Source organism: Myotis nattereri (assembly GCF_964212035.1).
Source record: "Myotis nattereri genome assembly, chromosome: 3".
NCBI lineage: Eukaryota > Metazoa > Chordata > Mammalia > Chiroptera > Vespertilionidae > Myotis > Myotis nattereri.
The window spans coordinates 193,397,070-193,409,564 of NC_138077.1; the positions used below are offsets into that span (position 1 = coordinate 193,397,070).

General features: G+C 42.5%; 1 protein-coding gene across 1 annotated transcript in view; it reads left to right on the forward strand.

Moving 5' to 3' along the window:
* Positions 1-6,798, forward strand: part of CLSPN (claspin) — a 28,531-nt gene extending 21,733 nt beyond the window's left edge. Inside the window, exons 17-25 of the mRNA XM_081087280.1 lie at positions 1,009-1,084; positions 1,300-1,400; positions 3,644-3,808; positions 3,916-4,037; positions 4,469-4,596; positions 4,942-5,044; positions 5,604-5,686; positions 5,929-6,090; positions 6,396-6,798. Coding sequence (XP_080943406.1) covers positions 1,009-1,084; positions 1,300-1,400; positions 3,644-3,808; positions 3,916-4,037; positions 4,469-4,596; positions 4,942-5,044; positions 5,604-5,686; positions 5,929-6,090; positions 6,396-6,506 — 1,051 coding nt within the window. The 3' untranslated portion in view covers positions 6,507-6,798. The remainder of the gene's footprint in view (positions 1-1,008; positions 1,085-1,299; positions 1,401-3,643; positions 3,809-3,915; positions 4,038-4,468; positions 4,597-4,941; positions 5,045-5,603; positions 5,687-5,928; positions 6,091-6,395) is intronic.
* The last annotated feature ends 5,697 nt before the right edge of the window (positions 6,799-12,495 follow it).

Genomic DNA, 12,495 nt, shown 5'->3' on the forward strand with positions numbered 1-12,495 from the left:
ACAACAACAACACACACACACACACAAAACTGTCCAGAAAATAACAACTATTGGTGGGGATATGGAGAAATTGGAATCCTTGTGCTCTGTTGGTAGGAATGTAAACATAAGCTGCTATGGAAAACAGAATGGCAGTTCCTAAAAAAAATATTCAAAGTAGAATATGACTCAGCATTTTCACTTTTGGGTTAATATACAAAAGAAGTGAAAACAGGGACTCAGATATTTGTACCCCATGTTTATAGCAGCATTATTTTTAATAGTCAAAAGGTGAAAGCAACCCAAATGGATACAAAATGTGTTGTGTGTATGTTATATACATAGACAATGGAATATTATTCAGCCTTAAAAAGGAAAGAAATTCTGATTAATGCTATAACATGGATGAACTGTGGGGATATTATGCTAAGTGAAATAAGCCAATCATAAAAATACAAATACTATATGATTCCACTTATTTGAGACACTTAGAATAGTCAAATTCATTGAGACAGAAAGTAGAAGATGGTTGCTAGGGACTTGGGGGAGGGAAGAATGAGGAGTTGTTTAAAGGGTATAGAGTTTTAGTTTTGCAAGATGAAAAGGGTTCTGAAAGTTAATTCACAGCAATGTGAATGCACTTAACACTAGTGAACTGTACACTTAAAAATGGGCCCGGCTGGTGTGGCTCAGGGATATTTGTTCAATTCCTGATCAGGGCACATGCCTGGGTTGTAGGCTCAGTCCCCAGAAGGCATCCGATAGATGATTTTCTCTCATCATAGATGTTTCTATCTCTTTTTCCCTCTCCCTCTCTCAGATCAATTTAAATAAAAACAAAAAATGTTGAAAAAAATGGTTAAGGTGGTAAATTTGTTATGTGTTATATCACAATTTTTTAAAAATTAAAGGCAAAATTTCTTGTATCCAGTTTCTTGAAGATATTTTGTCTTAAAATATTTTTAATTCTTAAATTCTTCTAGTTTGCTTTCAACAACTTACTTATTGATTTGTGGATTTGCATTTTAGAGAAGAAGAAGGTGAAGAGGAGGAATTTGGAGACTTTCGGCTTGTCCCAAATGATAATGAGTTCGATAGTGATGAGGTGAGTTTGATGGGAGCAAAGTAATGATAACTGAACTTCGTGTAGTGCTGCTATATGGGTTTCTTTCTTAGTCTGAGTTCTTGAAAATTCTAGTTTGGCATCTGTCAGGAGCAATTTCGTAGAAGAAGTTTGGGCAGAAGTTTGTAAATCCTGTTTTAGTTGAGGACACATTTTACTTTGCCTGGCCGTGGGTGTGATCCCATATGATTTTGCAGGATGAACACAGTGACTCTGGTAATGAACATGAGGCCCTGGACGACCATGAGGATGATGATGAAGAGCTCCTGAGGCAATCTGAGAAGTTGAAAAGGCAAATGTAGGTATTATATTCATTCCTTCAGTTGCTAGAAAGTTCTGATGGTTGTGTTGCCACCTTTTTACCTAAATTTGCTGGTTCTGTTTTTTGTGGTTAGCATAAAATCCATTCACATGTTATCTCTTGAGTATTCAAAGATGCTCATGTCTTCCTTAAGTGATTTCTGTGCTTAAGGAAGTATACGAGGTCCTTCAGCTGTTTCCCACATGACATTGTTTCCATACTTCTCACATACTGGATATTCTCTTTACCTTCAAGTGTGTCTGACCATATTCCTTGTTCTGAATGCATAGCATACTCTTTAGAATGTAACCAAAGGTCATAGGAGCTGAGTCACAGTAGACCCTGAGGATCTAGTAGTCAACTAGATTTCCTGGATCTTTTTCCCTATGAATTACTCTCATACCAGGTTTCCTTCCCCTTAGTTTGTTGTTGTACTGACATGAAAGTAAGCCATTTATTTTAGAATATTTAAAAGAATATAGAAAGATTAAATAAAAGTCATCTGTGTCCATCATCCAGAATCTTGATGATGGTGGCTATTAACTTTTATTATGCATATATTTTTATATAGTTGGGATCTGTATAATATTTTATATGTACAATCTTGCTTTCTTTCCCACTTAGTGTATTCATAAGCATTTTCCCATGATGTTACAAGTTTTATTAAGAACATTTTAATAGGCATTGAGTATTATACTTTACTAGAGGCCCGGTGCATGAAATTTGTGCAGGGGGTTGTTGGGGAGGGGTCCCTCAGCCCGGCCTGTGCTCTCTTACAGTCCAGGATTCCTTGGGGGATGTCTGCCTGCTGGCTTAGGCCCCCTCCCTGCAGAAAACGGGCCTAAGTGGCAGTCAGACATCCTTAGCGCTGTCACGGAGGTGAGAAAGGCTCCCACCACTACCACTGCGCTCGCCAGCTGTGAGCCAGCTTTTGGCTGGGTGGCGCTCCCCCTGTGGAGTGCACTGATGACCAGAGGGCAGCTCCTGTGTTGAGTGTCTGCCCCCTGGTGGTCAGTGCACATCATAGTGATCAATTGTTCTGCTACTCGGTCGATTTGCATATTAGCCTTTTATTATATAGGATGTGGATGACTTTTGGGATGCACATATAGGATCATATTGATTCCTACTAGATTTATGTTATTGTTTTTAGCCCATCATTCCATCCTATTAAAATCAGTTTTTGGTTCTAATTTATTACCTGTTGAATTAACTATCTTATACAGCTGTGGATCATCTATAGATTTTTCTAAAGCAGTGGATCTTAAGTCATATTTAACTGCAGAATCCTAATGAAATCTTATGAAGAATGACAGCTAACAGTTGAACTCCTCAAAGAATTCTGCAGAAATGCTAGGATTTAGAGAAACTCAACTTAAAAACAAACAAGGCCCTGGCCAGGTAGCTAAGTTGGTTAGAGCATCATCCCCATGCTAAGGTTGTGGGTTCGATCCCCGGTCAGGGCATATATAAGAGTAAACCAATGAATGCATAAATAAATGAAACAACAAATTGATGCCCCTCCCTCTCTTTCTATCTCTTTCTCCTGCTCCTTCTCTCTCTCTCTCAAATCAATTTAAAAACAAGTCTTTGATAAAAATCAGCTTTCAGAAAGCCATCAAACTTCTGCCAGGCATGGCCATGGATAATAGGACTTTGAACTCAGAGTGGCAGCAGATTTGTTCTCAGTGGGAACTGTAGAAGTAAGTAGCAGTGGTTTTGATCACCAGTAACTCTGAGCCTCAGTCATGCCTATAACTTGGGTCTTGGTGGATTGTAAGAGATCCAAGTCTATTTCCTTTCTGTATCATTGTGTCTCCCGGTGAGCTTAAATACAAAACAAGATAGTTTGAACCTTTTAGCAGGTATGTCTCAAATGTATAGAGGAGATTGAGAGTTCTGACTTTAAAGTCACCAACCTGATTAAATCCAGGCTCTGCTACCTCCTAGCTGTGTGACCTTGGGTAAGTAGTTTATTCTCTGAGTCTCAGTTCCTTCAACTGTAAATTGAAGGGAATAATAATACCCCCTCCTAAGATAAGGCAACAGTGTCTGTAAAGCACAGTTACTGGCACACAGTATTATGAAATGATAGACTTTTAAGTGTTATCAAAATGTATTACTATAAAGTTAAATGTAACATTGTTTGAGGTGGCTCTATATTCTACTTTTCTCATTGCTTCCATATTCTGTGTGTGTATTCATTGTTGCGTTCTCTATTCTTCAAAATTATTTTCCAGGAGATTGAAGAGATACCTGGAGGATGAGGCCGAGGTGTCAGGGAGTGATGTGGGAAGTGAAGACGAGTATGATGGGGAAGAGATTGATGAATATGAAGAGGACATAATTGATGAAGTACTTCCTTCTGATGAGGAACTACAGAGTCAAATCAAGAAAATACACATGTCAGTATCCCAACAAGCCCTTCCGAGTAATGGGATATGTCTTAAGGCAGCCCTATAATCAGCCAGAGTGGTGTTCGATTTGAACACCATTACTTCTCCTGTTGTAGGAAAACAATGTTGGATGATGATAAGCGACAGCTCCGTTTATACCAAGAGAGGTACCTTGCTGATGGGGATCTGCACAGTGATGGTCCTGGACGAATGAGGAAATTTCGATGGAAAAACATAGGTATCTTGGTGGTTGTCTTTTTTTTTTTTTTTTAATTGATTTTAGAGAGGAAGGGTGAGGGAGAGAGATAGAAACATCAATGACGAGAGAGAATCATTGATTGGCTGCCTCCTGTACTCCCCGAACTGGGATTGAGCCACAACCCGGGCATGTGCCCTGACCGGGAATCAAGCCATCACCTCCTGGTTCATAGGTTGAAGCTCAACAACTGAGCCATGCTGGCTGGGCTTGGTTGTTGTCTTTAGAAAGCAAATGGAAATCAAAACCATAGCTGGCTGTTGTGGAGGACCTGGTGGTAACCATTATTTTCTACTAGTGGATGGGAAGAGTTTGTGCCAGTATATGGTAAATGCTAAGAGTTCATTTGTGTCTGTCCAGGTGTCTGTCCTATGGGAATTACAGAGTGCTGATGCCTTACCTCTTTGCTTTAGATGATGCCTCCCAGATGGACTTGTTCCACAGAGACTCTGACGATGAACAGATCGAGGAACAGCTTGATGAGACGGAAGCCAGATGGAGGAAGGAGCGAATTCAGCGAGAGCAGTGGCTTCGGGACCAGGTGGGAAGTTTGCAAGAAATTCACCTCTTTTGACCCTAGGGTATGAGGAGAGGACCTCGTCGCCTAGCTTGTCACAATAGTTTCCAAGTCTTGGGCAGCATATTGATTATCCTTTTAATCCTTGTATTTCCTTTTGTGCTTAGAGAAGGTTCACCATGGGCATTTCTTCATGTTTGTTGAAAAGAGATTTTGTCCAAAATCTCTTTTTTGGGGGGGTCTAAAGTAAGAAAAGGTTGCAGAAAAGGAAAACAAACGATATCCGAGGTATCTTAGCTTCACAATCCAGGCTATGCCAATTATTTAGGGGAGTTGTGGACTTCTATTAATGCTGATTTTTATCTAAAGGCAGAGCAGGGGAAAATTGCACCTGAAGAGGAAGAAATTGGAGAAGACAGTCAGTTTATGATGCTGGCCAAGAAAGTTACAGCCAAAGCATTGCAGAAAAATGGTGAGCTTCTGGTCCTCATTGTCTAGTCCCCTGGAGCTGACTCCAACCTTCAGTGGCTGTGGTAGCCTAGTCGTGGGCCTGTGTCTCATATTGTCTTCAAGAAGCGGGGAGAGACAGTGTTCTTGGATCTTTGTCTGTTGGGCTGTGCATGTTGTACTTATGCGTGTCGGTAGCTGGTTTTGCTTTATGTTCTAAGATAGTTCATAGGAATGAATTCTGGATTTTTTATTTAGTTGCCCAGCATTAAATACCTAAGTGTTTGAGCTGGAATTTGAAGTCAGATATATCTAACTCCAGAGCTGAAGCTCTTAAACATACTCCACACTTTACCATTCTTGCTTTTTCTTATTATTGTTAGTGATTAGTCAGTAAGTTCAGCTTGGTTGGCTGTCTTCTTGTAGCCACTTGCTATGGTTTCAAGTCACCATTATAAAGTAATCAGAGTTCCTGTGGCTTTAGTTTATTGGTTTAGTTAAAGGCCTCTTAGCTTGTTTAGATTTAAAAGTAATTCTCCTGAATTTTGCCCAGAACAAGCCTCTCTGTCTTTTTTTCTTTTCAGCCAATCGCACTGTGGTTATACAAGAATCAACACCTTTACTCAGAAATCCTTTTGAAGCCATCAGACCGGGAAGTGCCCACCAGGTTGGTTGGGGACATTGTTAGCCTGACGTCATGATCTACAGTGTTATAAAGGCCCAGGTCAAGCTAGGGGAATACTGTCATTGGGGGAGGGAGGTGGCTGCAGGAAATAGAAGTCCATGGCAAAGGACCCTGCTATTTCTCTTCTACCGAGCGGGGTAGGATTATGTCCTCAGGGAGACAGTGACTGCTCATTCTTTCTTTGGCACTTAGATTTTGATACCAAATGACTCTTCTTTCCTCAGCCAAAGACAGGCTCACTGCTAAACCAGCCCAAAGCTGTACTTCAGAAACTGGCTGCCCTCTCTGACCTCAACCCCAGTGCTCCCCGAAATTCAAGAAACTTTGTCTTCCATACAGTTTCTCCTGTCAAGGCTGAGGCAGCAAAGGAATCATCCAAGCCTCAGGTAGGGAATTTGAGACCTGATTTGATAGCTTCGCAAAGCAGAATTTATTTATTTGTTAATTTTAAAAAGTACGTATTTCCGGCATGAAGTCTTATGCTGCGGTGTTAATCTTGCACTCCTCAGTAAGGTACAAGGGGATTGCAATCAGTTTTCAGATTTGCATTTCTGGAAAGTTTGTTTCTTTTTTTTTTCTGTCGTTAATTGTTTATGATTTAACTCTGAGTTAAATTAGCTAAAGAGCTGATTGAAGGTAAGCACTGCCATGAGGGTTCTGAGCTGGCCGTGACTCTCTCTCTGCTCTCCAGGTGAGGAGAAAGGGCCCATCTGTAATGAGAACGCCTTCACCTAAGCGCCTCAAAACAAGTGATAGCACTTCAGGATCGAAGCAGAGCATCTTCACATACTTGGAAAGCTAACACCAGGGGGGTGCCAGTGCCTACTTTGAGACTGCTTTGAGAAGTTCTGGCATTGAAAGTTGGAATCGATGCTCATGTGGCTGGGTCTTCCCTTCCTTCAGAATCGATGCATTAAGATTGCCGACAGAGACTTCAGTTCTTTCCACTGCATGGCTCTGGACAACTCTTTCCTGTCTCAGTATTATTTCCTGGGTTGGCCACTAATCTTAATTCTGCAAGGTTTACAACATTGACTCATGGGATACTTGGGTGAAGACTTAATTTCTTCATTAAATATTTGCCATTTTATCCTAGCAGCTTCCTGGGTTGATACCTTTGTGAAAGGAGGGCTTGAGGAAGAGGAGGAGGAGGGAAAAGTGTGGCATTACAGAAACGTACAGAAAGCAGTGACTGTCAGTACCAGCATGACTCCTTCATGCCACTCAGATCTGTACCATGGTGACCAGGACCCAGTGAAAGAGCTACTTCTTAGAGGACCTACACACCTCTGGGCTGTCCATTAGTCTTGCCCTTTTCATTTTCCTGTTTCCTCTTCCCAAGACAGCCCCAAGTGTCCAGCAAACCTTTGCTTCATTTATGATGTGGACTCACACTGGTACTCAAGTCAGAAAGATGTTGGCCCCAATTTTCTGGTATATGAGAATGAAGATTCAACATGAGATATCCCATGGGACAGGGAGCTCTCTCCTGGGACTAAATTCTCAATTTGAAACACTTGTTCAAGGACATCCCTTCTCATCCTGACAAAAAGAAGTATAACCAGAGGCAATTTAATACTTCATTACCTATTTTGAGAGAAGACCATCATGGAGTTTAATCAAAATATTGTTAAGAGAGACCTGGCTTGTGTGGCTCAGTTGTGGAGCATCATCCTGTGCACCAAAAGGCTGGGGGTTTGATTACCGGTCAGAGCACATACCTGGGTTTCAGGTTCAATCTCCGCTCAGGGTGCATGTGGAAGGCAACCAATCAATCTCTCTCTCCTCGCCCTTCCTCCCTCTCTAAAATCAATAAGCATGTTGGGTGAGGATTTTATACACACACACACACACACACACACACACTCTCTCTCTCTCTCTCTAGAGGCCCGGTGCACGGATTTGTGCACTGGTGGGGTCCCTCAGCCTGGCTTGCGCCCTCTTGCAATCCGTGACCCCTCAGGGGATGTCGGACTGCCCGGTTCAGCCCGATCCCCTGCAGGCCAGGCTGAGGGACCCCATCGGTGCATGAATACGTGCACCGGGCCTCTAGTATGCATATAAGATCTTTGGTTAATCTCTTTCCACCCTCCCCCCTTCTCTGTGAGATTCATCAGTCTGTTCCATGTTTCCATGCCCGTGCATTGAGCGTCTGCCCCCTGGTGGTCATTGCGTGTCATAGCTACCAGTCGGACAGTCACTTAGGCTTTTATATATATTACTAGAGGCCTGTTGCAGGAAGATCCCTGCAAGAATAGGGCTTGCTGTGGCCGGAGTGAAGCAGAGAAGGGAGCGAAACCCTCTGAGGCGGGCTTCACTCCCGCCTTCGCCGCCCCGCTTGCTTCCCTCTTGTCTCCACTGCCCTGCTTGCTTCTCCATGGCTTCACTCCCTTCTGCAGCACTTGGCTTCCTTCTGTGTTGTCTTCAGTGCTCGCTCCATGCGCCTGTGTATGCAAATTAACCGCCATCTTTGTTGGGTTAATTTGCATACTCATCTGATTGGCTGGTGGGCATAGCAGAGTGACACCAACTTGCATGTTTCTCTTTTATTAGTGTAGATATAAGAATTGCCATCATTCTCCTGAGTTTCCCTAAACTACCATGAGGCACTCAGATTTTACGCATTTTTTTCCCCCCTCAGAACTGACTATCACTGCTGCTTTAGGAAAAACATTCCCTGTGAATAATGTGGTTTCACAATCCGGAGTTGAACTTGGGAAGTTGGATGAATTGTGCCAATTTTTTATTGACAGGTGGGGAATACCAATTTAATTGATGAAATTAGGGAATAGGTTTTCTCCAGTTGTTTCTAATGCACAAGATGCTGACTTTGACAGATTTCATGTTTGTATATTTGTAATCTTGTAATGAGGAAGATGTATGTAAAGAGGTTTTAATATGTATGTAGTTTTGCAATAAATCTCAATGCCTGGAGGGCAGGATTTCCTTCCTGTCCAGATTGAATGCTCCTTCTTAGGTCATTGCCTGTCTAATGTTGAGAGCATGTTGTTCTCAGGCTGTCTCCGACAGCCCTCTGGGTCTGGAGTGAGAGGCTGCTGCACTTGTCCCCTCACTGCTTCTCAACTCCAGTGAATGGATCAAATTTACTTGCCAAGTGTTTTGGATTCAGTGTACAGATCAGGAGAGTTTATATAAATGATAACTATCTTGCCCTAGCCTGTTTGGCTCAGTGGCTAGAGCGCCGGCCTGCAGATCGAAGGGACCTGGGTTCACTTCTGGTATTACATCAGTTGCAGGCTCCTCCCCCATCCCAGCCCTGGTCAGGGTGCGCGCAGGAGGCAACCAGTCGATGTGTTCTCTGACATTGGTGTTTCTCTCTGTCTTTCCCTTTCTCTTCTACTCTCTAAACCAGTGATGGCAAACCTTTTGAACTCGGTATGTCAGCATTTTGAAAAGCCCTAACTTAACTCTGGTGCTATATCACATATAGAAATTGTTTGATATTTGCAACCATAGTAAAACAAAGACTTATATTTTTGATATTTATTTCATATATTTAAATGCCATTTAACAAAGAAAAATCAACCAAAAAAATGAGTTTGCGTGTCACCTCTGACATGCGTGTCATAGGTTCGCCATCACTGCTCTAAACAATGGGAACATATCCTCTGGTAAGGATTAAAAACAAAACAAAAATGGTAACTGTCTTTATAGCCCTTTGATTGGCAGCCTCAGGTCCAAGCTGAGAGTTATTGCCCCACCCTTTGAGAGCCTCCATTTAGACCTATGAAGGGAGGATAGTAATGCATGCTCGTCTCGGGGTTACCGTGAAGCTTATGTTGGAAAATGTATGTGACTGCATTGTGTCAAGTGTTACTCTGCAAGCATAAGAAATGGCCCGTGTCACAACTGCAGCATGTTTTGCGGACCAGTTCTTAAAGGCCCGTTGTCTCAAGAGTCTCAGACTTAACATCTTTTAAAATGTTACAGTTTTCCTACAAACCTGCGCTTCCTCCTGTTTCCCATTTCAGTAAAAGCCACCTCCACACACCCCGTCACTCAGGCTGAAAATCTGAAGGCCATTCTTTTTTTAAGTTATAAAATTTTTATTTCATTTTATTCCTTCAAATCTGAGTTGAAAGAATTTTCTTTTGTTGGTGGTGGTGTATAATATTACGTTAGTTTCAGGTGTATACTAGTATTTGGTATTTGTATATATTGTGGACTGATCGCCACAAGTCTAGTTAACATCTATCACCACACATAGTTACCAAACACTTTTTCTTGTGATGAGAACTTTGAAGATCTATCCCACGCCCTAGCTGGTTTCGCTCAGTGGATAGAGCGTCAGCCTGTGAACCGAAGGATCCCGGGTTCAATTCCAGGCAAGAGCACATGCCCAGGTTGTGGGCTTGATCCCCAGTAGGGGGTGTGCAGGAGGCAGCCAATCAGTAATTCTCTCTCATCATTGATGTTTCTATCTCTCCTCTGAAATCAATAAAAGTATATTTTTAAAAAATAAAAAAGATCTATCCCTTAGTAACTTTGAAATATGCCGTATAGTGGTAGTAACAATAATCACTACGCTGTGCATTATATCCCCATCACTTTATTTTATAACTGAAAGGGATTCTTGACACCTCCTTCCTTATTCCCATAATCAAACAATCTCTAAGTCCTATTATTTCTACTTTCAAATTACATCCTAAGTCAGCTCACTTCTCCCAGCACTATAGCCAATGCCTTTTTCCAAGATTTGATAACTTCTTGCCAGGGTACCACAGTGTGGTCTCCTGATCTCCCCATTCCTATTTGTTTCCCTCTGTCTAGTCTGTGCACAGCAGCAAGAGGGTCATCTTTGTATAAATGTAAATTAGAGGATGCCACTTCTCCACTAAAGCCTTCCAATGCCTTCCATTATACTCAAGTTCAAACTCATGACCTACAAGGCCCTCTGTGGTACAGCTCTGCCTTTCAAGCTCCTATCCACTCTTGCCATTCACATTACACTTGGTTCAGAGCCTTCCACAATGTCCTTCGTATCCCTGGAATGTCCTTCCCTCCACCGACCTTTGTCTGGCTAATGTATAATTCTCCAGTTGTTAGCTTAGATCTAAAGATGACTTCTATTACCACCCTTTTCTTAATTAGGCTACCCATGTTAGTTTTTTTTTCTTCTTTTTTTAATTAATTTTTTTTTTATTGGTGGCAGTGATGGGATACCCATGTTAGTTTCCCATCCCTTTTATTAAAATCACCATTTGACACCTTAATGTATGTTTAGGTCTGTCCTCCCCAGACTTAATTCTGTGAAAGCAGAGACCATATCTGCTTTGTTGGAAATGTATACTTTGGGTAGTGTCGTGCCTGGCACATACCCAAGTAAGTACTTATTCAGCATTGGGTGATCTGAAGCCCGGACGAGCTACTGGTGGAAAGCTTGGAGCTGAATGGCCTACAAAGCTGTCTAATGTGGGATAGAATCGAGGTGGTTGCTATGTGAGACCTTAAGTCTTTGCTCTGTAACTTACAAGTGACATGAGCTTGCATAAGTCATTCTCTCTACTTTTCCCCCCAACTGGAAAATGAAGCTACCGGGAAATGGCTTGGTTCAGCTCCCAGGGTTATAGTTAGGATCAAAGGGACAAATTAATGTGAAATGACTGAGGCTGAGCTAATGCTGGCTAGCCCACTGCCGAGGAAGGCTTGGCTCTGATGGCCTCTTACGGTCTGGCTCATTGGGAAAGAGAGGCCAGGCTTTAGCAGTCTCCACTACTGCCAGCCCATGGGCCTATCATAGGACCAGTGATGGCTAGCTGTGTCAGGATGGAGGTCAGTCAGCTGTGTGCCTGGAGTCTCATAGTGAGCTAGGGAAGTAGGCATGGCTTTGTATATGGCCAATGTCACCTTGGATTTTTACCTTTTGAAACCCAGGTGCCAGATCTCTGTCCCTAGTAGTTGTATTGTCTTGGTCTATATTATCCACGTCCTTTCCATTCCCTTTCTGTCCTCTCTTCTTTCACCTTAAAGGTTTTTCATTTTCAATTTATTGATCTAGGTTTTCCCTGTGGTGTGATACCTAATGGGGAAGGGGAGTTTGAAGTAGCTACAGCCTAAGGGTGATTGGTGGAAACTATGGGACTGGATGCCTGGGTTCTTTCCCTTTATTTTAGAAGGAACCACAGTCTCATATTCTTGATGGCTGGTGGGCTGGAGGTGGGGGTGAAGAGGCAGCTCCCAGCTCCGGGCTGGAGAATCACTAAGGGGTGGGAAATGCTGGGGCAGGGTTGGTTGGGAGTGAGTCGTGATGTAGGCTTTTTATCCCCCGTCTCTTTCTCAGAGGCTGAGGGAAAGGAAAAAGCTGAGGGCTCACCCCTCTCTTTGTTTGTCTTGTCTAATTTAACTTATGTTATTTATCAAATAGACAGGTTATTTGGAAAACCAGATGGACCCAGGCAAAAATCATCTGGGTTTTCCAAATGTGAAAAATTAGGTTCTGGGGGCCCAGGAGGAAAGGCGTGTGTGTGTGTGTGTGTGTGTGTGTGTGTGTGTGTGTGTGGTATTGAGGGTACTTTATGTCTCTGTAGTCAGACTTAGAAAGAAATTGCTCCATGACATCCAAGCTTTCCCCCTCCTTTTTCCTTCAAGTTCTTTATGACTGGAATCTAAATGAGAAAACTACAATCTTTATGTTGGTGGCTGGGAGTGCTGAAAGGTTTAATTGGCCAAGGATGGGAATATGTCAGGGCTATAATAGAGCAGCAGCTGACAGCTTTCTCTCTCTCTCCCGCTCTCGCCTCCAGCAGAACCAGTCAGTGGGTTAGCAAAAG